Source organism: Stomoxys calcitrans, chromosome 2 (assembly GCF_963082655.1).
Source record: "Stomoxys calcitrans chromosome 2, idStoCalc2.1, whole genome shotgun sequence".
In the NCBI taxonomy this organism is placed as follows: Eukaryota; Metazoa; Arthropoda; class Insecta; order Diptera; family Muscidae; genus Stomoxys; species Stomoxys calcitrans.
Genome location: NC_081553.1, coordinates 85,074,221 through 85,102,028, shown reverse-complemented (window position 1 = coordinate 85,102,028; position 27,808 = coordinate 85,074,221). Strand labels below are relative to the sequence as shown.

General features: G+C 42.2%; 1 protein-coding gene across 1 annotated transcript in view; it reads right to left on the bottom strand.

Moving 5' to 3' along the window:
• Positions 1-27,332, bottom strand: part of LOC106087841 (uncharacterized) — a 52,110-nt gene extending 24,778 nt beyond the window's left edge. The window contains exons 1-2 of the mRNA XM_013253026.2: positions 27,325-27,332; positions 22,107-22,636 (exon numbers count right to left, since the gene is read on the bottom strand). Of these exons, the coding sequence (XP_013108480.2) occupies positions 22,228-22,636; positions 27,325-27,332 (417 nt within the window). The 3' untranslated portion in view covers positions 22,107-22,227. The remainder of the gene's footprint in view (positions 1-22,106; positions 22,637-27,324) is intronic.
• Between the last annotated feature and the right edge of the window lie 476 nt (positions 27,333-27,808).

The window sequence follows — 27,808 nt, the reverse complement described above, 5'->3', positions numbered from 1 at the left end:
ATTAAGAAACTAGCATACCCTCTGTGGCTTCGCTACCCCCGATGATACAACCAATTTCAAGGTGTAACTGTATCCAAAATTTAAGAACTTGAGCCTAGTCCGTAAAGAAAGTACCATTTTGTAGGTTTTAGTACCAAAGTGTACGACTTTCAAAAAAAATTCTTTAGTCACCCGATATATTGAAACCGTGAAACCGGTGAAACCGTCTCCAAAATTTCAGACTTCTATCTCAATCCATCAAGAAAGTATCATTTTGTTGGTTTTAGTACCTAAATGTAAGTACCCTTTTGTATGATTTTGTACCTAAATGTTCGCATTTCAAAAAAATCATCTAATCGCCCAGAATATACAGGAATTCAAATTTCAATCCGTAAAGAATCTAACAAATAGTACCAATTACAGAACTAAAAGTAGGGGTTCTTCACTTCTGGTTCCATTTGTTACAACATGAAGACCCTTTGACTATTTTCCACTCTTTAGTACCAAAAACTACGAATTTTTCAAAAGCTCATTCAGTCACCCAACATATTTTTCTCAACTGTACCTGCATGCCAAATTTCAGAGCTCTAGCTCAATCCATAAAGAAAGTTCCAAATGGTACCAATTGTAGTAGTTTCAGTACCCTTTTCCTTGAGCAAGGGTAGTTTTAATACCCTTTCCGTTGGGGAATGGTAGTTTTATTGCCCTTGCCCTTGGGGAAGGGTAATTTTAGTTCCCTTTCCCTTGGGGAAGGGTAGTTTTAGTACCCTTTCCTTGGGGAAGGTTAATGTTAGTATCCTTTTCCTTGGGGAAGGGTAGTTTTATTACCCTTGACCTTGGGGTAGGGTAGTTTTAGTACCCTTTCCTTGGGGGAGGGTAGTTTTAGTTCTCTTTTCCCTTGAGGAAGGGTAGTTTTATTACCGTTTTCCTTGGGGAAGGGTAGTTTTAGTACCCTTTCCTTAGGAAAGGTAAGTTTTAGTATCCTTTTCCTTGGGGAAGGGTAGTTTTATTACCCTTGACCTTGGGTTGGGTAGTTTTACTACCCTTTCCTTGGGGGAGGGTAGTTTTAGTATCCTTTTTCTTTGGGGAGGTTAGTTTTATTACCCATTCCCTAGGGGAAGGGTAGTTTTATTACCCATTCCCCTGGAGAAGGGTAGTTTTAGTATTCTTTCCTTGTGGAAGGGTAGTTTTAGTAACCTTTCCTTGGAGAAGGGTAGTTTTATTACCCTTTCCCATGGGTAAGGGTAGTTTTAGTACTCTTTCCCATGGGTAAGGGTAGTTTTAGAACCCTTTCTCTGGGGGAAGGATAGCTTAAGTACCCTTTCCCATGGGAAAGGGTAGCTTTAGTTCCCTTTCCCATGGATAATGGTAGTTTTAGTACCCTTTTTCTTGGGGAAGGGTACCTTTAGTACCCTTACCCTTGGGGAAGGGTAGCTTTAGTACCCTTACCCTTGGGGAAGGGTAGCTTTAGTACCCTTACCCTTGGGGATGGGTAGCTTTAGTACCCTTACCCTTGGGGAAGGGTAGCTTTAGTACCCTTACCCTTGGGGATGGGTAGCTTTAGTACCCTTACCCTTGGGGAAGGCTAGCTTTAGTAACCTTACCCTTAGGGAAGGGTAGCTTTAGTACCCTTACCCTTGGGGAAGGGTAGCTTTAGTACCCTTACCCTTGGGGAAGGGTAGTTTTAATACCCTTACCCTTAAGTAAGGGTACTTTTAGTACCCTTCCCAAAGGGAAAGGGTAGTTTTAGTACCCTTTCCTTTGGGGATGGGTATTTTTAGTACCCTTCCCTTTGGGGAAGGGTAGTTTGAGTTCCCTTTCCTTTGGGGAAGGGTAGTATTGGTTCCCTTTCCCTAAAAACAAAGACAAGAGAAAGAAGAGTCAGGCCTCAGACCATATCCAGAGGTCATAAACGAATAAAAAAAACGGCTAGAAAAGACAACCAGAGCGGGGGTGAAACGTCCTTCCCCACTCAAACACATACATATGTGACTTCACCGGAGCTTATGGCTGGGTCCCTGCAGACCTGGACATTAACGTCTCATCCTCATACTTATCAAGGCAACTCCTGCAGTTGTCATTGTGCGGTATTCTCATGCGGCCTATAACACAGTGAGATCCGGTTAAGACCCCTGTTAATTTACTCATCGACCTTTTATCGAACGCCAGTAACTCACTCGTCCTCCTCCGGTCTATGACAGGTGAGAATGCCCTACCATTACGGCAACCATCCGCCGAGTTCTATCTTCCCACCGACGCCGCTCTGGCCATCTCTTCTACTTTGTTCAGTAGCTTGACCAATGGCATGTAGGCAAGACCGGTGACTGATTCGTCACTCGCAGAAAATCCCTTTCTGACGCATTCGTCCGCCTCCCCACAATCTGTCACGCACCTCGACCTAATCGTCCTCACCGTCCACGAACCCAAGGCCTTGAGCGCCTTCATACTGTTCACATAAATCTTGAGTTTTGGCGGTAAATCCCTCACCAGAATTTTGTTTGCGGCTACTGTCATGACACACAGACCTCTGTCCGATAGACAGTACACTAGTCCTCCCGTCTCAGAGACATAACAATATTAAGTGCGTCGGAGTAGACCCCCAATCCAGTTCCTGACTCCATCTTAAGCGGAGTCGTGGAGTCGTTTATTCGGAGCCTATCCAGTGACTCCAAACAATCTGACAAGCACCCTGCCCTTACCGTCCTCGAAACGAAAGGCCTTGAGAAACACCATACTGTCCACATAAATCCTGAGTTTTGGTGAAGTTAATCCCTTGCCAGAATTTCTATTGTAATGGCACAGACATCTTTCTAAAAGACCGTACACTCGTCCGGCATTCTCAGAGACATAACGATATTAAGTACGACCTTGTAGATCCCCAATCCAGTCCTGATTGAGTTCAGTCCTGAAGATTGAGATCTCATCCTCCTCAAACACAGCATTTTCCCTCCATTCTTTCCTCCCAGGAAAACGATTCCTGAATGCCCTTACCCCAGTCGGTACTGGTGCATGGTGGGAGGAAATCGAAAAAAAAAAGTTTTCAAAAATATCTCATGTGAGAATAGTTGGAGATATCTCTTTGAAATTTGGAATGGTTAGGGCTAAGGTGTTGGCAAATATTCCACATGGTATTCTGTTAAGATATCTAACACTCGTGCCAAGTACGGTCCAAATAGGTCACATGTAAACCCGTCTCCCAATTTGATGTCTCGAGCCCCAAGCAATTGTTGTTCGACTTGGATGAAATGTTGCACATAGTGTTTTGTTATGACTTCGAACATCCAGTATGGTCCAAATCAGCTTATAAACTGAAAAAGCTCTTATATATATAAGCCTTCTACGGCTCTTGAGAGCTTAAATTTTTGCCTCGTTTTGCAAAAATTTGGTACGTAAAGTAAAATAATGCCCTTCAAGTTAATTTTGTTAAAATTTTAGCAGAATCCATGATGGCCGTCTAAACTTAGCACGTTTTTATTTGTATTGCTTTTCATTAATACTCATTATTAAATTTAGGGAATTTTAGGAAATTTAGAATATTTTATTAAATTTCTTCTACACCTCACTCTACCACTTAATTTTATGGTTATTCGATAAAAATAATTGACCACAATCTATCTTTCTGAGAATATATGCATGCATGTAAATTTACACAAATGGCCATAGATAATTCTTTTAGCATATACCTACATCCATATTTATTTGCTGAAAACTACATTTTGTTAAGAGTTATTTTTCCTTTTTGTAAGGATATACCAACATTCATTATTCAACAGCACTTTACACATACATATACACACATAAGTGTGGTGCGATTCTATGTAGGCGACATTAGTCTCGATGAAAGGACATGCTTGTAAACCGAGTTCGTGTGATACATGCTTGCATGATAGTGATGCACTATGTATGAGGCGCTCATATGGATACACAGGAGTTGTATCTGCAATATGGTGTTAACTAACTGAATGGACCCAACGTTGTTTTATTATTCATTCACTAATTATTTGTATACGATTGGCATACAAACAGAACAAACATTTATTTTGGTTCGCAGAAGACGTATGGTGTCTTGTAATGAAACTGTCGATAGATTTTAATTAAATATGTTTTAATTTACTACGTTTGCTTACGGTTTGTGATAGGAATGTAAATTATTTGCAAGAAGCATAGCAAGAGTAAACACAACAAATATTTTTGGACTTCATCGAATTCGGTAGACCAAATTTGAATTTCAACATCCTTAAAAGGCCATATCGGATAAAAGTTTATATGGGAGTTATATCGAAACCTGTGCCAATTTTGATGACACACACTGGGACGTCAAATAGAACATCTCACGCCCTATATTGTAGAGATGTAACCAAAATGGATTTTACTGCCTTAAAAGTCCATATCGGATAAAATATATACTTTGGAGCTATATCTAAATCAGGACCGATTTTAATGAAATTTTGTGCACGTCTTGGAACATCAAATAAAACGTCTCATGCAAAATCGGACAAAAATTGTGGTTTCTACAGGCTAAAGTCTATTTCGGATGAAAGATATATCGGTGACCTATGTCAACGTCCTAGTTGAATAAAACACCTCAAGCCAAATTTTGTAAAGATCGGGCCAAAATTGTGGCTTCTACAGCCCTAAAAAGCCATATCGGATGAAAAATATATATGGGAGCTATATCTAAATCTGGACCGATTTTTATGAAACTTTGCACATGTATGAGGACGTTGAATAAAATGCTCCATACCGAATTTTGTAAAGATCGGACCAAAATTGTGGCTTCTACAGCCTTAAAAGGCCATATCGGATGAAAAATATATATGGGAGCTATATCTAAATCTGAACCGATTTTGTTCAAAATCAACAGCGTTCGTCCTTGGGCCAAAAAAGAGACTTGTGCAAAATTTCATGACAATCGGACAGTAAATGCGACCTGTAACTTGATCACAAAAATATATGGACAGTCAGACGGACACAGCTAAATCGGGTCAGGAAGTGATTCTAAGCCGATCGGTTTACTTATCAATGGGTCTAGCTCTTCTCTTTCTTACCGTTGCAAACAAATGCACAAAGTTATAATACCCTGTACTAGTGTAGAGTATCAAATCAATTTGTATTTGTTTGCTTGTTTGTCTGTTCCGCATAGACTCAAAAACGGCTGAACCGATTTTATTGAAGTTTTCACAAATGGTGCATAATGATCCCATAGAGAAAATAGGGTACTACATTTTTGGATTTGGATGGGGGGGGCCTTCCCCCTTACCCTCATTTTCTGAAACGCCAGATCTTAGAGATGGGTGGTGCGATTTAAGCGAAATTTTGTGTGCCGTCTTAGTAACCTAAACACAAAAATTTGGTATCCAAATTCCGGATGGGGTACCTAGGGGGGACGCCCCACCCCAAAACCTACCTAATATATATATAGACCAATCACATTAATATGGGACTCAAATGAAAGGTATTTGCGAGTAGAATACGAATTTGAAATCCAATTGTGAAACCAAGTTTTTGGGGTCCACCCCTTCCCCAAAACACCCCCCAAATAGGACTTATTTACTGACCATGGCAATATGAGTCTCAATTGAAAAGTCTTTGGGAGTAAAGCACGAATCTGATATCAATATTCGGCAAAAAATGTCTATGGTGCCACCCCACCTCCATAACACCACCCAAAAAGGGCGTATTTGCGCAAGATGGCGAGGAAGAGCTATTTTAGAGTGGAAAACAAAAATTTGGTATCCAAATTCCGGATGGGGTACCTAGGCGGGACGTCCCACCCTAAAACCTACCTAATATATATACAGACCAATCACAATAATATGGGACTCAAATGAAAGCTATTTACGAGTCGAATACGAATTTGACATCCAAATATGAGACCAAGTTTCTGGGGTTCACCCCTTCCCCAAAACACCCCCCCAATAAGACAAATTTACGACCATGGCAATATGGAGCTCAATTGAAAAGTCTTTGGGAGTAAAGCACGAATCTGATATCAATATTCGGGAAAAAAGTCTGTGGCGCCATCCCACCTCCATAACACCAACCAAAAAGGGCGTATTTGCTGACCTTTGCAATATGGCGAGGAAGAGTAATTTTAGAGTGGACACTAATCTGGTATATATTTTCAGGGCCAAGTCACTGAGTGGCCGCCCTTACCCCCATAACAACCCCCAAACGGGACGAATTTGCTCACCATGACAATTTGGGCCTTAAAAGAGTGGAGTTCGATATTGGTAGTTTTTAGGCTCCGTACCCCAAACCGGACATATTTGCTGACTTTTGCAATAAGAAAACAAAAATAATACCCGATTTCAAGACCAATGGCAATATGCGTATCAAATAAATGATATTTTAGAGTAGAGCACGATGCTAATATATTTTCATGACTAAGTGTTTAGGGTACCACCGCTCCCCAAAGCACCCCTTAATCGTACATATCTACCAACCATGTCTAATGAATGGCTTTGGGGAAGAGAGAGCATGAAATTGATACCCTCTTTCGGGATTAATTTGCTGGGGGTCTACCCCTTCCCCAAAACACCCCACAAACAGCTGTAATGTACTGAACATCGAAATATGGGGCTCAAATAAAGGTATTTGGGAGTAGAATACGAATGTAATATCCCAATGTGGGACCATGTATTTGGGGCTCCACCCCTTCCCCAAAACACCCCCAAAGAGTGAGTACAAATTTACCGACCATAGCAATGTGTGGCTCAAATGAAAGGTATTTGAGATAAGAAAACTAATTTGATAACCAATTTTGAGGCCAAATTTTTGGGAGGCGTTTCATCCCGCAAACATTTCCTAAAACAATGGCAATATTGGGTTTAAATATCTTCTCTTTTTAAAAGCAATCTTTCTTTCCTTTGTAGCAGTCTCCTGGTCATTAAAGCTCGACTCCCTATGAAGATATGAAAATCGAATATCCTTTTATTTTCATAAGTCAAATCTTAAAAACGATTAATTTGTGAGACATATAAAGTTCCAGATTTTTGAACTCAACCTGCCTACTAATCTTTATGGAGTTTCCTTCTGATACGCCTTTCCAAAAGAGACTTTGGAGTTATTACAACACTGACAGATGAACAAGATTCAGTTACATGCGGATAGTATAAATTTTTTGCGACTTGACAAAGAGATACATAGACATACATATATGCCCCCCAGATCAGTATCAGTATTCATCCTCAAATAACTATTAGAAACTCAATGATATTATTATTTTACCCCTTTTCAATGGCGAAGAGGGTAAACAAATTCCCACTGCATATCAAGATACTCTCTTACGCATTCAACACATAAAGAATGAAGGAAATTACCAAAACAACATTGAAATCGAATCAGTGGTTGTGGGTCATTATTGACATTTACATTGACATCTGATATCATTGCGATGAAACATGGTTGTTTGCATTCACTTTGGCATTTTTCACTCTTCATGTACTCTTTGAGTGTGGCCATGAGTATGTGTGGTTTATCTGGATGGTTATCATTTTAATTGGGTTGCCGATTGACAGTGCGAGTAGTACAGCATCAGCATAAGGGAAGGGTAAAAGGGACTGTTCATCCTTTCTTCACTTTTGATTTAATATGGCTTCGTGTGTGTGTGTTTTTTTTTTTGACAGGAAACATTTTGGATTACATGGCACATGTGGAAAATTAATTTTTGAGCAATACCATGGATGGGTGTTGCTTTCGCTGACTTGGAAAAAAGAGACTTTAAAAGGATCACAACATATTAAAATTAAACTTGCCACAGACTGTGGTCAATGGTGTGATTAAAAATTCCCTTTCCAGAGTTTAAGCTGAATTTTCCAAAGTCGACTGCATTGAGGCAGAAAAATTAAATCTTTAACCCTCCGATGAGTGAGAAGGTCCCTAGGGACCTTTTTTGCCTTTTCAAACTGAAATTATTCCTACTTGGGCCACTACAACCCACCCCCAAAGTTACTCTGTATTCCAAGAGTATTTTGTTGCGCATCTTTTAGAAGAAAAAAAATCAAGCCGATCGGATTATTACTTTAGGAGTTATTGAGGTTTTAGTGAGAATAGTACGCGGACGTGTGAATAGGTCCGTATGGACCTTGTACTGAATTTCACTAATAAATGCATGTTTTTAGGCATTATTATAATTTTTTTATTGTTTCAACACATAATTTACTTGTTCTGAACACAAAGAACTGAAGGATACGTCGAGCTAAATGAAGATACTGATGACGACGATGATGAAGAGGAAGAAAATGATGGACAGGAAACGAATGAAAGTTACTATATTGGTAAAGATGGCACCCAATGGAGTAAAAAAGCACCACCAACATCACACACTCATTATCATAACGTGATCGACTTCAGAAGAAAGAAACCAGGACCAACAGGAAATAAACACGACCCCTATACAATAATGCGTTCAATCATGACAGAGGAAATAATACACTTAGTGCTACGTGAAACAAATCGTAAAGGCAGGGAGGTTACAGCTGCATCAAATTTGGCGAATCCCACGAAGAAAAAGGAGTGGAAGCCAGTGACAGAGTTTGAAGCCTTTGTAGCTAATCATGTGTATGATGGACTCACAAGATCAAACCATGAACCAGCTTTGGAATTATGGGACGCGACGCGTTGCCCAATATACAAAGCTGCGTTGTCGTACGATCGCTTCATGTGTATAAAGCAATTTATTCGACTCGACAATGGAAAGACGCGACAACAGCGACTCATCAACAGCAAAACTGCGGCTATTGACGACATTTGGGAAATGTTGCAACATAACTTGGCAGCAGCTTATACTCCTCATGAAGCATTAACAGTTGATGAGAAGTTGTTCCCTTACAGAGGCCGCATCCGTTTCACACAATATATTCCGTCAAAGCCAGCTAAGTATGGTGGTTATGCGACTCACAGAGTTACTATCCTGTGAAGGGAATGATATATTCTGGAAAACTGCCAAACCAAGAAAGGGAGATAAATCAAGGGCAGAGCGTAGTGCTGGATCTTGTGGGAAAATATTTAGATGCTGCCCGTACTATATACGCGGATAATTTCTTTACCACTCTTGACTTGGCGCGTATTTTGTTGAGGAGGAAGACCGCATATGATGGTACAGTGCGCTACAACAAAACATTCATTCCACAGGAGTTCAAGAAGAACCCGAAGCGCACCATCAATAGTACATTATTTGGATTCAACGAGGGGGATATATCGTTATGCTCATACGTGCCGAAAAAAAATAAAGTGGTGAACGTGCTCTCCACAATGCACTACACCTGCCTCGTTGACGAGCAAGCCGAGAAGCGGAAGCCCTATGCCATAGTAGATTACAACGCCAACAAATGCTAAGCACTTACAGCTGCAAAAGAGCAACACAACGATGGCCGTTGGCCATGTTTTATAATATGCTGGACGTCGCTGCATTGGCTGCTTTTACGATTTACAACGGAATTAAGCCTATAAAAAGGAGTGACAGACGGCGGTCGTTCTTGTTACTGCTAACGAAACTATTGGCCACACCAAATATCGAAGAACGTGCCCTGAACAACCACATAACCTCCTATGCAAGGATACGCAATGCGATGGAAGCATTCGATGTCAGGGTAAGAAAACATCTTCAAATTCAAGAATAGAATATAAATGTATTTGTTTTTTATTTTTCTTTTCATTTCAGGTATTACCAAGACCGATGGAAGGCAATGTACCGTCGTTTGCGGCTAAGTCAAGTAGACCGTCATGTAGGCTTAGCCGTTCTCAGTACGGGCGGCAGCGAAAAACGCGGGCATACTGCTTCGGCTGCGGCAACGCTGTTTGCGGAGAACATAGCACACTTTTACATCGCTGCAACACCTGCGCACAGGGCAGGGGGCAAGAAGAACTGTAGACACTCAACTTTTGTCAATTTAGTAAAAAACAAGTAAAAAGGCATTAAGTTCGGCCGGGCCGATATGGATACCCACCGCCTCGGGTATATACGTAAACCACCTTTCGTCATAGTCCGGTGAAACATGCAGCTTTATCGAAATATGGTCCGATTTAGACCACACTCGACACGGATATTAAGTGGTCTAATAAGTACAAGTCATTGTTCTACAATTTTGTAGAACAAAATACTGGTCTTTTTGGTAGCTATATCCAAATATAGGCCGATCTGAACCATATACGACACGGATTTCGAAAAGACTAATAAAAGTCACCATATCAAATTTCAGCGAAATCGAATTATAAATAAGCCTTTTACGGGGCCAAGTCTTTAAATCGAGAGATCGATCTATATGGCAGCTACATCCAAATCTGTACCGATCTGGGCCAAATTGAAGAGGGCTGTCGGATGGACAAACACAACTCACTGTCACAAATTTTGGCGACATCGGACTTTAGATGCGCCTTTTCTGGACCCAAGACCTCAAATCGAGAGATCGGTCTATAAGACAGCTATATCCAAATCTGGTCCAATCTAGGTTGCAAATTGCAGAAATATGTCAAGGAGCCTAACATAACTTACTGTTTCAAATTTAGGCGACATCGGACAATAAATTCGCCTTTTACGGGCCCAAGACTTCAAATCGAGAGATCGGCCCATATGGCAGCTATAACCAAATGTAGACCGATCTGATTGTAGACCGACATAATTGAAAAAGGATATCGACTGGCCTTACACAACTCCCTGTCCTAAATTTCAGCAAAATCGGGCTTTTTCGGGCCTAAGACCCAAAATCTTCGGATCGGTCTATAAGGGGGCTATATATAGTCCGGTATAGCCCATCTTCGAACTTAACTTGCATTTTTTTTGTTTTTGTCAGCCAACACGCAGGGGATGTCCCCTATGATTGCAGTGCATTGCGTAGGCGAGAGCAAATTAGGAATTGGAGGGGGGAAAGGGATGTGTCCCCAATCAACGCCATCGCTCTCCTCTGTACACGGTCCAGTAGCTCCAGTGATGATTTAGAAGCTCCAGCCCATACATGGAGTTGTAATCCATTTTCGGCCTTATGAAAGTGGTGTAGATGTTAAGAAGATCAGATGTAGTGAAGTAATTCTTACACCGTTTAAGGAAGCCTAAACACTTGAATGCTTCTTTCGACACTCCAAATACATGTTTAGCCCAACGGACATCACTTTGTATTTTTATGCCCAGAACACCAAGAAATTCTACACCGTTGATAGGCAAAGATTAAGATTAAAATCTACTCGACTCATTCGACCCCACTCAGAAATGGCCAGCAGAGTGTATCGCCCATAACCCGCCTCTTGTCCTCAATCTCTCGAAGACTCGGCCCATGGTCGAATTAGTACGAATGACAGAGATTACTGTCCTCCGCAAATGAGTAGATCGGATTCGATGTCTGACCCAACAGATCGTTGATGAAAATAAGAAAAAGAGAAGGAGAAAGAACAGAGCCCTGGCGTACACCTGCGGCCAAGTTATGCTCATTAGATGAGAACCCATCTACAACGACTCGAATAGTGCGAGCTTTGATAGTAGTGCAACGTGCCAGACCCTATTAAATGCCTTGGAGATATCCAGAGCCACAACCTTACTGTCACCAAACTGGTGGATTGAGCGACTCCAACGTTCCGATAGAAGTGCCATGAGGTTGCCCGTAGAGCGATTTCTAGAGAACCCAAAAAGAATCTGTGCAATGTTTCTGCTCAGTATCTCTATTTTTAAAGAGTGTAGCGAGATTTCATCCGACAGACGGACGGACATGGCTAGATCGTCTTAGATTTTTACGTCGATCTCTAGAGACTCAAGAAGTCAAGATCCCAGATCGGTTATGGTTATCAGGTTATGAACAGATTTGAACCTGATTTGACACAGTTGTTGAAAGTCATAATTAAATACGTTATGCAAAATTTCAGCTAAATCGGATAGGAATTGCGTCCTTTAGAAGCTCAAGAAGTCAAGTCCCCAGATCTGTTTACATGACAGCTATATCAGGTTATAAACCGATTTGAACCATACTCGGCACAGTTGTGGAATATCATAACAAAACACTTCACGTAAAATTTCAGCCAAATCGGATAGGAATTTCGCCCTTTAGAAGCTCAAGAAGTCAAGTCGTCAGATCTGTTTATATGACAGCTATATCAGGTTATCAACCGATTTGGACCATACTCGGCACAAATGCGGGATATCATAACAAAATACTTCGTGCAAAAACTCATTCAAATCGGTTAAGAATTGCCCCCTCTAGAGGCTCAAGACCCAAGATAGGTTTATATGACAGCTATATCAGGTTATTCGCCGATTCGCACCATACTTGGCACAGTTATTGGATATCACAACAAAACACGTCGTGCGAAATTTCATTCCAATCGGACCGGAATTGCGCACTCTAGAGGCTCAAGAAGTCAAGACCCAAGATCGGTTGATATGGCAGCTATATCAAAACATGGACCGATATGGCCCATTTACAATACCAACCGACCTACACTAATAAGAAGTATTTGTGCAAAATTTCAAGCGGCTAGCATTACTCCTTCGAAAGTTAGCGTGCTTTCGACAGACAGACGGACGGACGGACGGACAGATGGACCGACATGCCTAGATCGACTTGAAATGTCACGACGATCAAGAATATATATACTTTATGGGGTCTCAGACGAATATTTCGAGTAGTTACAAACAGAATGACGAAATTAGTATACCCCCATCCTACGGTGGAGGGTATAAAAATGGTTCTATGAATTTTTCACCCATACTGGTCCGGTAGTTTGTCATTTGTGAAGGCATATGTGGATTGATTTTCAATTTTGAAATTCAATGCAATGCCCACTTATACACATTAAGGCTTAATTTTTATATTATATCAGAATTGTTCACTAAGCTGTCTGTGTAGTTTAGTGAACAATTCTGATACAATTGTTTACAAGCCGATTAAAAATTATTATCAGTTTTGCTGATTGCCAATTTCCTCTCGAAATTCATTTCAATCGTGCCTCGGAAGCCGCACAAGATTCGTTTCTTAGAAATCATATTGAAATTCTGCAATACTAATTAAATGATAGGTTTCCAATAAATTCATTCTTAAAGCTATGATACTCAAACATAACACAAACATTTCAAAGCCAACAATTATTCATATATTACTGGTCACATAAGATTGCCAATGTCATAGAGCTCATATTTGCAATCTCTTTGACAAATGATATGACACTGAAGAAGGGGCGTAATCGCTGCATAAATAGTAGACAATGCTCTTGCATTTGCTAGACATGGACATTGCATGCTGCTACTGCATCCATTCATATTTGTCTCATGCATTATTTACCGGATTTCATGCGCCAGAGGAGACGTTTTCGTTATTAGATCAACACATGAGCAGCTTAGAGTAGCAAACTCTGCTCTTTGAATACTTTATAATAATCATCATCATCACACAATAAGAAACGATGTGCATTTGCATATTCATTCTCCTAGTGTTTGTATGTGTGGGTGTGTGATTCTTCACTCTTTGAGCCTGGGAGAATTTGCATAAGGACCAAAAGAAAATCCATACAAATGTGGCAGTACCCACAGAGTCTAACAGATGGACGACATATAAGAAACAGATATGCACATATCCTGCATATCCATGGAAAACGTTTCCCTGTGGCATGGTCTATGCTTGAGCATAGCAGCATGCTGGCATGAATGGCTTAGCCTACAATATATGTTTTGGTGTATTTATGTGCTTACACACATTGCCGCAGAGAAGTCAAATGTTCTTGAATGTGGGCAATGGCTTTAGATTATTTTGAATTAATTGACTAAAAGAGTGACAAACCAATAGGGGATATTCTAAATAATTGAGAAGCCCGTGGGGGAAAATTGGTCATTTGTATGACAAATACAACAAGTAAAAAGGCATTAAGTTCGGCAGGGCCGATCTTTGGATACCCACCACCTCGGGTATATATGTAAACCCCCTTTCGTCAAAATCCGGTGAAAAAAGCATACCTTATGTTCAATTGTGTATAACAAAATATTAGTCTTTTTAGTAGCTATTCTAAAAATTAACCGATCTGAACCATATACCACTGTTTAAAATTTCAAGGATCATGAATGCGCCTTTAATGGGGCCGAGACTTTAAATCGAGATATCGGTCTATATGGCAGATATATGCAAATCTGGACCGATTTGGACCAAGTTGCAGAAAGATATCGGAGAGCCTAACACAACTCACTGTCCCAAATTTCGGCGAAATCGAACAATAAATGCGACTTTTATGGCTCCAAAACCTTAAATCGAGAGATCGGTCTATATGGCAGATCTATGCACATCTGAACAGATTTGGGCCAAGTTGCAGAAATATGTCGAGGGGCTTACCTTAACACACTCTATCAAGTTTCGGCGACATCGGACAATAAATGCGCCTTTTATGTCCCCAAAACCCCAAATCGAGAGATCGATCTATATGGCAGATAAATCCAAATCTGGACCGATCTGAGGCAAATTGAAGAGAAATGTAAAAGGGCCTAACAAAACTGACTGTCCCAAATTTCAGCAAAACTGGATAATAAATGTGGCTTTTATGGGCCTAAGACCCTAAATCGGGGGATCGGTCTATATGGGGGCTATATGAAGATATAGTCCGATATAGTCCATCTTCGAACTTAACCTGCTTATTGACCAAAAAAAAATCTGCAAAGTTTCAGCTCAATATCTCTATTTTTAAAGACTGTAGAGTGACAAAATGACTATCCCCCCTATCCTACGGTGGTGGGTATAAAAAGGGATCACATCTCTGACCCTCTGTAGTCCACCTGTCGTCTTTCTATTAGTTTTAACCACGCTTAAGCTAAAAAAATGGAGTTATACTACTAAATTTCCCATTAACATTCTATTAAGAAATAAGGAATACTTTTCTCATATCTCAGGGCAATGCGAATAATATTAAAGCTCAATGATAAGGGGCCTCCTTTTTATTGCCGGGAGACTCAAAGCAGCTTAACGAACAGGGAGGCAACATTGAGACCATCACCCACACCCAAGAAAATCATTTAATGGAGGACCAATGATTGAGGTCATCCACATAAACCTCCACAGTAGCGAGACAGCTAAACACGCACTGATGGAGAAAATCAGCAAGGGCAAGATTCATATTGCCTTAATTCAGGACCCATGAACTACCTGGAATGAAATTTCTGGACTGAACCATATCAACTACTAATTATTCTATGCTAACTCTGGTACTCGGCCGAGGACCTGTGCTATTGGACATAAAAATTTTGAATTATATTTTTTCCCAGGGTTGTCAACATCGAATCCAAAAGTGATGAGACAGGGTATCTGCCTTTCGACTCTCCGACGCCGCCAACCACGTAGAAGCTGAAACGGCTGATGAGGACAGGAAATGAGGTACTAATAGGGTGCGATGCGAACTCTCACCACATTTCGAAGGGTAGAACCAACTTAATAAGCGGGGCCCTGGCTTAGATCTTGAATACTAATGACCTAATAACACTTCATATTGGTAACACCGCTACCTTTGTTAAGAGAATTAGGAAAACGGTTTTAGATATGCAGCTATGTTCGGAAAATCTAATCGATGAGGTTCAGGATTGGAGGGTCTCCATGAAGCATTCCTTCTCAGACCATCGCTTAATTAGGTTTAAAATCATAATTTAGATTGCCCAAGCATAGAAGACATTGAAGACAATGTCAACTGGATAACGACTGCACAAGTGGGGTCTTTCGAAGATAGTTGTCCACTTCGGGAAAGGAATTTAGCCCAAGAAAAACCCTGAATGACCGGGGAGATTCGCAATATTGGGAAAGAGAATCGCAGACTTTTTAACAGAGCCCGTTGTAAAAAAGAGGAAGTTTATTGGGATATGCATTGCACACGGCTCAAGGAATTCAACAAGACTATCAGAGCGGCAAAACGTGCCTCCTGGAAGCTTTTCTGCCACCAGGTCAATTGCGTTAGTGACGCCGCCAAGATGGAAAAGTTTCTCTCGAAAACTTCATGTCCAAACTGAAACGTTAGTAGACAATATATATATATATAAAAACAGATGAATGGAGCGAACATGCTTTCATTTAGCTTCTCGAAGAAGAAAAAAATCCGTATCTCAGAAAAGGTATTTATTACGAAAAATGTAAAGCCTTTCAGGAGTAGGCTAAAAATGGACTCCAAAGACCCAGCAGCTGCTGCGGTGGCATCAGACGTAGCATGTTGTTCTCTCCTCCTATAGCCGTGGGTGACTTGGCACCTGTAATCGAGAGTAATGCTTCAAACGAAAAAGCAGTCGTTAGAATAACAAATGAGGAAGCGACGAAAAAGCAGAGGGATGCACAGTTCGTCCCCAGCCTTTAAATTAAGTTGGTGTTTCCGATTCAGATTCAGACAGCGACAGTGTCAATAAAACAGCCATCGCAGCCGAATCGAGTGATGAGGATAGAGGGATGGCGGCAGAAGTGAGCGATAGCTTTGCTAAGCTCACAGGCAGACGGAGAAAGCGATCTGTTGCACGACGAGGGAGACAGAGGAGTGTGTACCCGCAGCGCAATCGGACCAAGGCGCAGGTTGCTGAATGGGATAGAACTAACATTCCAAGCACTTCTACGGAAGCTGGAAAGAGAATCAGATCTCCCAAAGAGCACAACACTGCCAAGATGCTAGAGAAGAAAAAGAGCTCCTCTTTCAAATACTCTGGGAAGACCAAGACATCCCCACCCGCAATGGAGACTTCAGACAGTGTCCTGCGGGGGTAGACAAAGTCGTAACAGCAACGAAGGAAGCGCAAACGGCCCCTGAGTCTTCGTGGAGGACTGTGACTTCCAAAGGGATGCTACAGCCATCACGAAAGGGGGAGTGGCAAAGAAGCACAACAAAGATGAGATGACTTATGCATTCATCGATATCGGCCGTGCATGCGTTAGTATTTCACCAGATAGTCAGTGTCAGGGTAGGCATTTTGTAAACAAACGGGTTATCGAATCGGGTATAAAGGGGACATCTTCTCGCTGTAATTTGCTTCAGCGGAATGTATTGATACCGTCAAAAAGCTCGTTGGAAGTATCGACATTCCCTGGATCGCAAAGTTCGAAAGATGGACATCTCGCAAAGTCAAATACTTAGGAGTGATCTTGGACAGGACACTGAATAGGAAGTGGCATATAAAGGAGCGTACCAAGAACGCTCACATATATTGGGTACTATGTTCCCCAAAGCAATGTGATATCTCTGGCACTGCTAACCTCAACCTATCCTCCGTTCCACCCCCTCCAGAAGGCATAGAGTTCGTATCATATGCTGAAATATGATTGCGACCAACAAGTGTCCCAAAATATTTGGCTGTCATTTGACAGCTCTTACACATTCTTCCCACATGCCACAGCAATTTTCAATAAGGTCAAAGGTAGGTGCAGACAAAGAAACCTTCTTGACCACGTACAAAGTAATTAGCCGGTCTGTGGTAAGTTATGCAGCGCCAGTGTGGTCTCGTCATATACAGATCTGTCAGAATGCCGCCCTTCGAACTGCGATGGGCTGTCTCCTCAGTTCTCAAGTGTACCAAATCCATCAGGAGACAAAGATCCTGCCAGTGCGAAAACATAACTACAATACATTCCGTCTAAGTAATACCTTTTGGGGTGCTATCGCAGAGACCGTCCAAATCATAATCTTTTGGATAGGTATCCACCGCCCGGAAGCCTTAAGGAAGGTCTACATGATCTAGAGCGTGAGATTCAGCGCTACCAGAGAGAAACTGTACATCAAGCGGCATATCAAGCGGGTCTAGACAACATTCATGCAGACACGGTAGCAGATGCGGTAAATATCTACCGGGTGAATGTAGTCCTTGCAGAACGACCGCCTCCAATTGCACCTAAAGAAATTGACCTCTCTCGGTAAAAGAGAGTATTTCTGGCCCAATTTCGTTCCGGCAGATGCAGCCGCCTTAACTCCTACAGAGCAAGAATTTATGCAGACGTGCAAGATGTATGTCCCTATTGTAACTAGAGAATACACAACACATGTCAGCTGCTCAAGCCAGACTCACTCGACACAAATCCCTGTGGACGCACCCCATCTTAGTCGCAGAGTTCCTGGGTCTTGGCAGTCAACAAAATCAAGCAGGCGAAAGATAGAACACAACAAACTGCTACAACAACTACGTATGGGGCCTGAATCCGAAGATAGTCCACTGGCTCTAAAGGAGCGTGATTAGACCAAAACCTAGTTACGCCTCAGTAGTTTGGTGGACTGCGATGGAGAAAAAGTTCAACGTTAGGATAATACAACAGGTTTAGAGAACGTGTTGCCTTGGCATAGGCGGAGCGATGAGGACCACGCCCACTGGGGCACTAGGGACTATTCTACATATCCGACCCATAGACATACAGATTAAGTGTGAGGCAGCCACAGCCGCTATGAGACTTAAGGCGATGGATGAATGGATAGAGGATAGGAAAAGATTTTACCATCGCGGTATAATCGAGGCGACGATAGAAAACCTGGAAGGAAGGGAAGAGGTTTCCGATCGGATACCTGAGACGACACTTGAGGTCGAGTGCGAGGCACTGCTGCCAGCGGCACAGTCTTGGACTGACCGAACCCTAGTATTGCCATCTGGAAAATAATGTTACACGGATGGATCAAAGCTAGAGACCAGAGTGGGCCTGGGGGTCTACATTGAGAACCCAGGGAATGCGATCTGTTTTAGACTGCCTGACCATAATATGGAGGCCATCGATGCGCAGAGTTTAGCATGTCCGCCATTGACGCTGAACGCCTGGGTTCGAATTCTGGCGAGAACATCAGAAAACATGTTCAGCGGTTGTTATCTATCCCCTTCTAATGCTGGCGACAATTGTGAGGTAGGCCATGTAAAAACTTCTGCCCAAAGAGGTGTCACTCTGCGGCACGCCGTTCATACACGGCTTTAAAAAGGAGGCCGCTTATCATTGAGCTAAAACTTGAATCGGACAGCACTCATTGATGTGTGAGAAGTTTGCCCCTGTTTCTTATGGAATGTTCATAGTTAAATTTGCTATTTGACCATTATTCGGTCCTGTATGCGGTGATCCGGGCGATAACCGAATGCGTGAGGTCGTATGGTGCTAACGCGAGGATGTTGAGTGTTAACATCTTCACAGACATTAAACTGGCCATCAGGGCAATAACAACCAGGACGGTAAGGTCATGAACCGTCTGGAGTACAAGAAGGAGATTAACGCCATCTCTGAAGATGACATCGTTTGGGTGCCGGGTCATAGCGGAGTAAAGGGGAATAAACGAGTGAACGATTTGGCAGTGAAGGCCAGAGGACTGCCCTCAATGAACTTGGTTAACCCGAAGCCTTTCGGGTCGACGCAGTCTGAGTTAAGGGAGTGGTCGACAAACTGTGGAACAGCGAAACGGTCGGAAGGACGACAAACATCCTATGGGGGGATCCGAATCGTGAAAACACGGGGCTATTATTGTTGGGAAATAAGAGCGAGGTCAGTATAGGTTTCGGTATCATAACGGGACACATAGGACTACGAGCTCACTTATGCAAAATCGGTGCGACAAGTGATGGCATCTGGGAAAGATGTCTGTTAGCCGGCTTTCCCGGCTAACAGACACCGACATAAACCAACTTAGGGGCAGTCCTCTCGGAGTGAAAGCCAAATGACTGCCCTCAATAAACTTGGTTAACCCGAAGCCTTTCGTGTCGACGCAGTCTGAGTTAACGACGTAGTAGACAAACTCGCATGTAACACTGTGGAACAGCGAAACGGTCGGTAGGATGGTGAAAATGCTATGGGGAGATCCAGATCGTGAGAAAACTAGGCTATCAATGTAAAGAAGAAAGAAGGAGGTCAGAATAGCTTTTGGTATCACAACGGGGCACATAAAACTACGAGCTCACTTATGCAAAATCGACGAGTGAAAGCATGTGTATCGAATGAGGGGCAGATGATGAGACGATGGAGCATTTACTATGTCATTAACCGGCTAACAGTCACCGGTGCTTAGGTGGGGACACAATACCAGACATAAACCAGCTCAGGGGCGTGGTATGAAAAAAAATTAAGGATTTTGTTAGCAGCACGGAATTCCTGACTTAAATTTTCCTTTTTATACCCACCACCGATGGATGGGGGTATATTCATTTTGTCATTCCGTTTGCAACACATCGAAATATCCATTTCCGACCCTATAAAGTATATATATTCTTGATCAGCGTAAAATCTAAGACGATCTAGACATGTCCGTCCATCTGTCTGTTGAAATCACGCTACAGTCTTCAAAAATAGAGATATTGAGCTGAAACTTTGCACAGATTCTTTTTCTGTCCATAAGCAGGTTAAGTTCAAAGATGGGCTATATCAGACTATATCTTGATATAGCCCCCATATAGACCGATCCGCCGATTTAGGGTCTTAGGCCCATAAAAGCCACATTTATTATCCGATTTTGCTGAAATTTGGGACAGTGAATTATGTTAGGCCCCTCGACATCCTTCGTCAATTTGGCCCAGATAGGTTCAGATTTCGATATAGCTGCCATATAGACCGATCCTTCGATTTAGGGTCTTAGGCTCATAAAAGCCACATTTATTATTCGATTTTGCTGAAATTTAGGACAGTGAGTTGTGTTAGGCCCCTCGATATCCTTCGTCAATTTGGCCCAGATCGGTGCAGATTTGGATATAGCTGCCATATAGACCGATCCTACGATTTAGGGTCCTAGGCCTATAAAAGCCACATTTATTATCCGATTTTGCTGAAATTTGGGACAGTGAGTTGTGTTAGGCCCCTCGACATCCTTTGTCAATTTGGCCCAGATCAGTCCAGATTTGGATATAGCTGCCGTATAGACCGATCCACTGATTTAGGGTTTTAGGCCCATAAAAGCCACATTTATTACCCGATTTTGTTGAAATTTGGGACAGTGAGTTGTGATAAGCCCTTCGACATCCTTCGTCAATTTGGCCCAGATCAGTCCAGATTTGGATATTGCTGCCATATAGACCGATCCACTGATTTAGGGTTTTAGGCCCATAAAAGCCACATTTATTACCCAATTTTTTTGAAATTTGGGACAGTGAGTAGAGTTAGGCCCTTCGACATCCCGTGTAAATTTGGCTCAGATCGGTCCATATTTGGATATAGCTGCCATTTAGACCGATCTCTCGATTAAAAGTTTTGGGCCCATAAAAGGCGCATTTATTGTCCGATGTGGCCGAAATTGGGGACAGTGGGTTAAATTAAGCCCCTCGACATACTTTTGCAATATGGCACAGATCGGTTCAGATTTGGATATAGCTGCCATATAGCCCGATCTCTCGATCTAAGGTTTTGGGGTCATAAAAGGCGCGTTTATTGTCCGATGACGCCGAAATTATGCTAAGCATTTCGACATCCGTTTAGTACATGATTCAAATCGGTTTAATTTTAGATATAGCTACTTAAAAGACCCATATTTTGTTATACGCAATTGAAAAATGACTTGTACTTACAAGTATTTGGTCCAAATCGGAACATATTTCGATATAGCTGCTATGGGGCATAAGGAATGCATTTTTCACCGGATTTTGACGAAAGGTGTTTTACATATATACCCGAGGTGGTGGGTATCCTAAGTTCGGCCCGGCCGAACTTAACGCCTTTTTACTTGTTCGTGGTTACTTTTCAGTATTTATAGCGCACAACAAGCCGATTGAAGGTTTATATCCATAGTGGTGGGGCACCCTCTTTTCAACCTTACTTAACCTGTTCGCATGAAATCAGAAGTAGATCCCTTTTTGGTGTGTGTAGGTCGTTTAAGTTCTTAGATGGGAAAATTTTTTATAAAATTTATTAGATGTTCTATACATTCACCTAAAGATTTAGTTTGCTCAATCACTAACTTTTTATTTAAACTTTACAACTCTTATACTTTAATTAGTTTTACTATGTAACCAAGCAAAATCATTACGGAATTTTCATTAACATTTTGGAAATTCAATCCATCAAAATGTTTGCCATATTTGCTTAACTTGGACCCCCAAGAGTAACCTCAGTGCATGTGTGCGGTGTGTGTGTGTGCTTGTGTGTGGATGCATGTTGGAAATATGATATGCATGAAGTTTGGCATTAAAATGCAAACCTCCATACATCCTTAGTAGACCAAACAGAAGAAAGAGATAACAGAGGTGAATTAAAATAAATTACCTGTAGTTTAGTAGCAATGGGTAAGATGGCAACATATCCTGTGTCTTTGTGAAGTGAGTACGTGTGAACGCATCCCTTAGAGTATGTTTCAGCAGCAACAGGACGAATCTTTGCACATTTTCTATGTTTCCGTTGTTGTGGCTGCGGCTGTTGCACTAACACCAGCAGATCCACGTTCTCCTGTCTCCACAGCCGATGTTGCTGAGGGTGATGACGAGGACGAGGGCTCTGAGGCAACACTTGTATTTGAAGCCTTCCTGGTGTCCGTAGTCTGGCTACTACGCACTGCAGGTGTGGGTGGTTGCTGTACCGCTGAGAATGTCGTTGCCTGTGGCGGTGCTATTGTTGGTGTCGGCGGTGGCAGGGGTGAGTCAACGGCCCCACTGGTACTGCCACCAGTGCTGCCGGTGGCTGTGGTGTTGCGCGTTAAAAACCAACAATTCATGGGTGTCGGTTTACCTTTCATGACAACTGGACCACGATATTCCAAATTAAATGAATCATCCTGGTTGACCTCTTGGCAAAGTAAACTGCAAATGTAATAAAACAATTGTGGGATAAGTTAAATATGCGCAGCCATCATGGATAAGCTAGGGAAATGTGGGTATGTATGTATGCACATAAAAACAGAAGTAAATGCAAGACTATTTCTGTGTGTGTTGTGAAAATAGCTGCTCGTTTATGCCAGGAATAAAAAAATGTTGACTGAAATGATAACAGATTAGTTAGTTAGTATGCTCAGTGAATAGTGAAGCTGTGTAGAAATGTTTTAAACATCTGTGACTCGAAACACTGTAGTACAAGAGATGTAAAAATGTGCTAAGTTCAGCCGGGCCGAATTTTGGAAACCCTTCATCATGAATTCTGCTAGAAATTTACATTTAAAATACCCGACAATTGGAACTTCAGAATAAATACTATGTCCCCCCTACACAAGAATGGGGACCAGACAGTATGTGCCAATTATAGAGGAACAATGTTCCTTCTCACCGCTTAGAAGAACCAAGAGAGAAGATTAATGTCTAAAGTCACCGAAATGGTTGGGCCCTATCAGTCCGGCAAATGCAAATTTTGCCCATGAACATTCCACTAAGGAACAGGGGCAAACTTCTCACATATCAATGAGTGTTGTACGATTCAAGTTTAAACTCAATGATAAGGGGCCTCCTTTTTATAGCCTAGTCCGAACGGCGTGCCAAAGTACGACACCTCTTTGGAGGGAAGTTTTACCTGACATAGTACCTCACAAATGTTGCCAGCATTAGCAGGGGAAAACCACCGCTGAAAATTTTTTCTGATGGTCTCGCCAGGATTCGATCCCAGGCGTTCAGCGTCATAGGCGGACATGCCAACCTCTGCACTACGGTGGCCTCCCACTTTAGCCCTGGTAAATCCACCATAGACCATATGTTCACACTGCGCCAAATACTGGAAAAGACCTGAGAAGAACAAATCTTAGCCGTCGTCGAAAGTATTGTGGTGCGAAACATGGAGTTGTAGAGTATGGCATTAAAAATTAGGTCCTGGAAATGGAAGGCCGCTCCAACACTCAAAACCAGTCCCCAAACAGTAATATTAGGTTGCCCAAAAAGTAATTGCGGAGTTTTTAAAAGAAAGTAAATGCATTTTTAATAAAACTTAGAATGAACTTTAATCAAATATACTTTTTTTACAGTTTTTTTCTAAAGCAAGCTAAAAGTAACAGCTGATAACTGACAGAAGAAAGACTGCAATTACAGAGTCACAAGGTGTGAAAAAATTTGTCAACGCCGACTATATGAAAAATCCGCAATTACTTTTTGGGCAACCCAATATTAGCTGCTCATGACTATATGGGGTTCATATTAAAGTCATTTGAGAGTAGATTACGAAAATGAAACTTGAATGTGAGTCCAAATATCTGGGTGGCGCTCTAACCCCTTAAATCACTTCAAATAGGTTAACTGACCAACCATGACAATGTGGAGATCAAGTGATATTAGGTTAGGTTTAAGTGGCAATCTGCCATCAAACTCACTCAGACGTTTTCGTCCATTGTGATACCACAGGAACAGAAGAAGGAAGATGCCTCCTAGTTCCTACCGTTGAACCATTCACATCGCTTTAAAAAGCCCAAACACTTGCGAATGTTTACATCCGCTAAATCAGACAGGTTCTCAAAGAAATGGGAATCTAAAGTGGAACTCCTTCTGAGTGCTAGTGCGGGACTCACACACAGAAGGTTTTCTATAGTTTCTTCTTCTTCGATGTCCTTACAGTTTCTGCAAAAGTTGTTGCTGGCAACCTTCAGTCTGTCAGCAGGTTTTCGTATCAGACAGTGACCAGTCATGATGGACACAACGACACAGACGTCTGTTCTAGCCAATGACAGACCTCTTCAAGTCTAGATTAGGCCACATAGTTTTGGAATGCTCACAGCCCCCTCTTTGTGACCATCTATCATTCGTTGTTCTTCGGGCTTGTTGCTGAAAACTTAGCTTACATGTCGCTAGAGGCATACCCACAGATTCCAGTATCCCTGGCTCATCCGCTTTACAATTCCCTGGGATATCTCTGTGGCCCGGCGCCCAGAACAGGTGAATTTTGAACTGTTCAGCCATTTTGAACTATACAGCCATTTTGAACATTCAGCCATTCTGAACTGTTCAGATCTACGACAGTCGAGGGCGGTTTTTGCGTTCAGAAATACATTATCCAGAGATTTAATAACTGTCTGAGAAGATATTTATGCCAATCGTGGTTAAGACATTATATCTTAGCCATTCCCCCACTTCCTTAGTTGCAAGGATCTCCGCTTGATACACACTGCAGTGGTCGGGTAACCTCCTCGATATGACCAGTTCTAGATCTTTAGAGTACACCCCAAAGCCCACCTGGTCGTTTAGTTTGGAACCATCCGTATAGAAGTCTATGTAACTTCTGTTACCAGGGATATCGTAGATCCAATGGGTTCTATCAGGAATAGTAGTACAGTAATTTTCATCAAAAAGCGGCACAGGTAGGGTGTAATCCACACTGCCTGCCCTCCGATCGTTTTGCTGTTCTACAAACGTTCGCTGCTCACGCCCTTAACTCGGACTGCGTCGTCCTGAAAGAATTCGCATTAACAAAGTTTACAGTCTCCAGGCTCCAAAGATCAATTCGTCTGCTCCTTTGTTCACCCTTACTCCGCTATGGCCCGGCTGCCAAACACTGCGGATAGTGCCATCATCTGAGAAGGCGTTAATACCCTTCATACACTCCAAGACTGTTTGTGAGCCTACCGTCCTGGTTGTTGTTCGCACTCGATGATGTCGTACCTCACGCATTCTGTGATCGGTCGTATTTCTGGACAGTGTTTTGGTCAGGCACCGAACTCAGTCTCTGGGTCGTCAATGAAGACCCGTTCCTTTTTTCAGCTTTGATCCATTGGTGTAGCATAAGTTACCAGATGGCAATGCCAGAGTTCCATTAATCCCAAAGTGTACCGCTGGTAGCACTGTCTCACACTTTACCTCCAGTTCCGTTTCAGGTATACGAACTGAACTGGTTGACGCCTCAATTATCCCGCGATGGTATAACCTACTCTTTTCTTTAGTCCCCATCGCCTTAAGTTTAATAAACTCAGTGGTTGCCTCATACTTAATCAGTATGGCCAAGGGTCGGATATCTAGATTGGTCTCTAGACGCGGTTCTCATCGCCCAGCTTATGCCAAGAAAACATGCACTTTGAACCTATTCCAATGTCCTTAAATTGCGATTTTTTCCATCGCCATCAACCAAAATACTGAGGCATAAATGGTTTAATCATGTTCTTGTAAAACCCTTGGGTCATCGTTGGATTCAGTCCTCATTTCGGTTCTTCTACCCGACATCTCAGAAAGTTACACTGACCAGTTCAAATACTTATCCAAGACCACTCATTAGTTTTTGATCTTGTCCGATATCGAAATCGATCTGTTGGGGAATATTGACTCTACCTCCGCCTTCCTCACTTACTGGCAGGTCTCAGTCTACTCTGGGTGATGTTCAAACCTCTGGGTCTAGCCCAGTTATATGGTATCTCCAAGACCCTTTCGGCTCTTCTTACGTCGTATGCCTAACTGACGAGTTCAAAATACTCCTCAGTCAGGATCTGCAGTAGATCTATGGTAGCCAACTATAGGAGTGGCGTGCCCTGAACCACTTAGTCCCTTATACCTAATCATGGGATCATTAGTTCACCCACCTTTTCCTTAGCTTGTGGTTTATCCAGTCTGTTATGGCCCGGTCCAACCGATACAAATCTAAGCAAGCCTTTTTATCTTATAACTCTTCATCATATTAACCACTTCCATGGTTTTTGAGTAGAAAGGATCTAAGGCTAATAGGTCTAGTGACATTTGTTGTCTTACCGGACTTGTGTATACCTGACTTTCTCTTAGCCTTACCTCCTACTAGGTAGGAGGGTACATGCAAGTTCCAGGTCTTATCTTTTTGCAATAACGCCAGAAATATGCCATCAAGTTTTTCTTTTCTTTAATTGGCTATGACAGAATATTTGAAGAATAAAATTCCAAGCGTCTCGATCTTCTGCGCTCATTCTAAAATCTCTGACACTAAGTTTGGAGGTGTCTCCCAGCAATTGATTTTTCCATCGGGCTTTTGGGCGGGGCAGCGGTCATATTCTCTCTCTAGACACTTGTAGAAAATATTCTTGATCTGCTCGTCCTTGTCTTCCGTCGGGGCATTCGCACAAATATGGCTGATGTTGAAAAATTTGGCTTTATGCGGATTTCGGCTAGCCCCTCATCTACCGAAGTAAAGCTGGAGACAAGGTGTTTCAGTCTCCGACTAACCACAAATCCACAGCCAAATTCATGCCTCGTGTTATGGCAGCTATAGTAAAGTTCGTCACCGTTTGGTGTTGTAGTGACGCCATTCCCAGTCCATTGTAATTTCTATAAGGCGGTAATATCTGCCTTGTACTTCTCTAATACATCCGCCAGCGCGTATACTGCACCTTCTCTATAAAGAGTGCGGAAATTATTTTTTCTTTTTTCGTTTGCGTGGGTCGTCAACGTTGTGGGGGTCCGTTTTTACTATTCCTTTGTTTCTCATAGTTTTCCGCAGGCGGTTTACTGGTCCAGCGCCCCAACCTCATGGGTTTTGTGGGATTGCATGTGTATCCCTTGTTGTGGCGAGCCGCTTGCTCCAAGATCCATTGGCCATTGGTTATTTCAAGGCGCCTTTAACTCACCTTTTCATCTCGAGTATCATTGGCACTCAGTATTTAATTAAGAACCAGTGCCACCTGACTCCTCACTGAGACTCTCCTCTGGAAAATCGCAGACTGCCCGCGGCCGCATTTGCAGCTACTCCGCATTTGCAGCTGCTAAAAACGGAGCTTTCCACCATCCGCAACTTGTGGACGCACCCGGTAGCTTTCAGCTAAGCTTCCCGTGATAACAATCGACAGCACACAAGTCGGAGCTCAAAGTTTCAGCCTGTGTGGTGCTCATAGTTATCCCGTGTCGGCCGGGATGCCATCAAGTTTGGGTGACTTAAAGGATTAGAAGCTCTTCAAGGCTTTCCTTACCCTCGATCAATTTCATTGTTACTAAATTTCGGCGGTTCTACCGTCAAATCCTATGAAAACTAGTTTTAGTCAAAAGCCTCAATATGACCTCCGCTGTATCCGCTCTCACTCTAATATCCTGTACTGAAGTCTCAGATTGGACGAC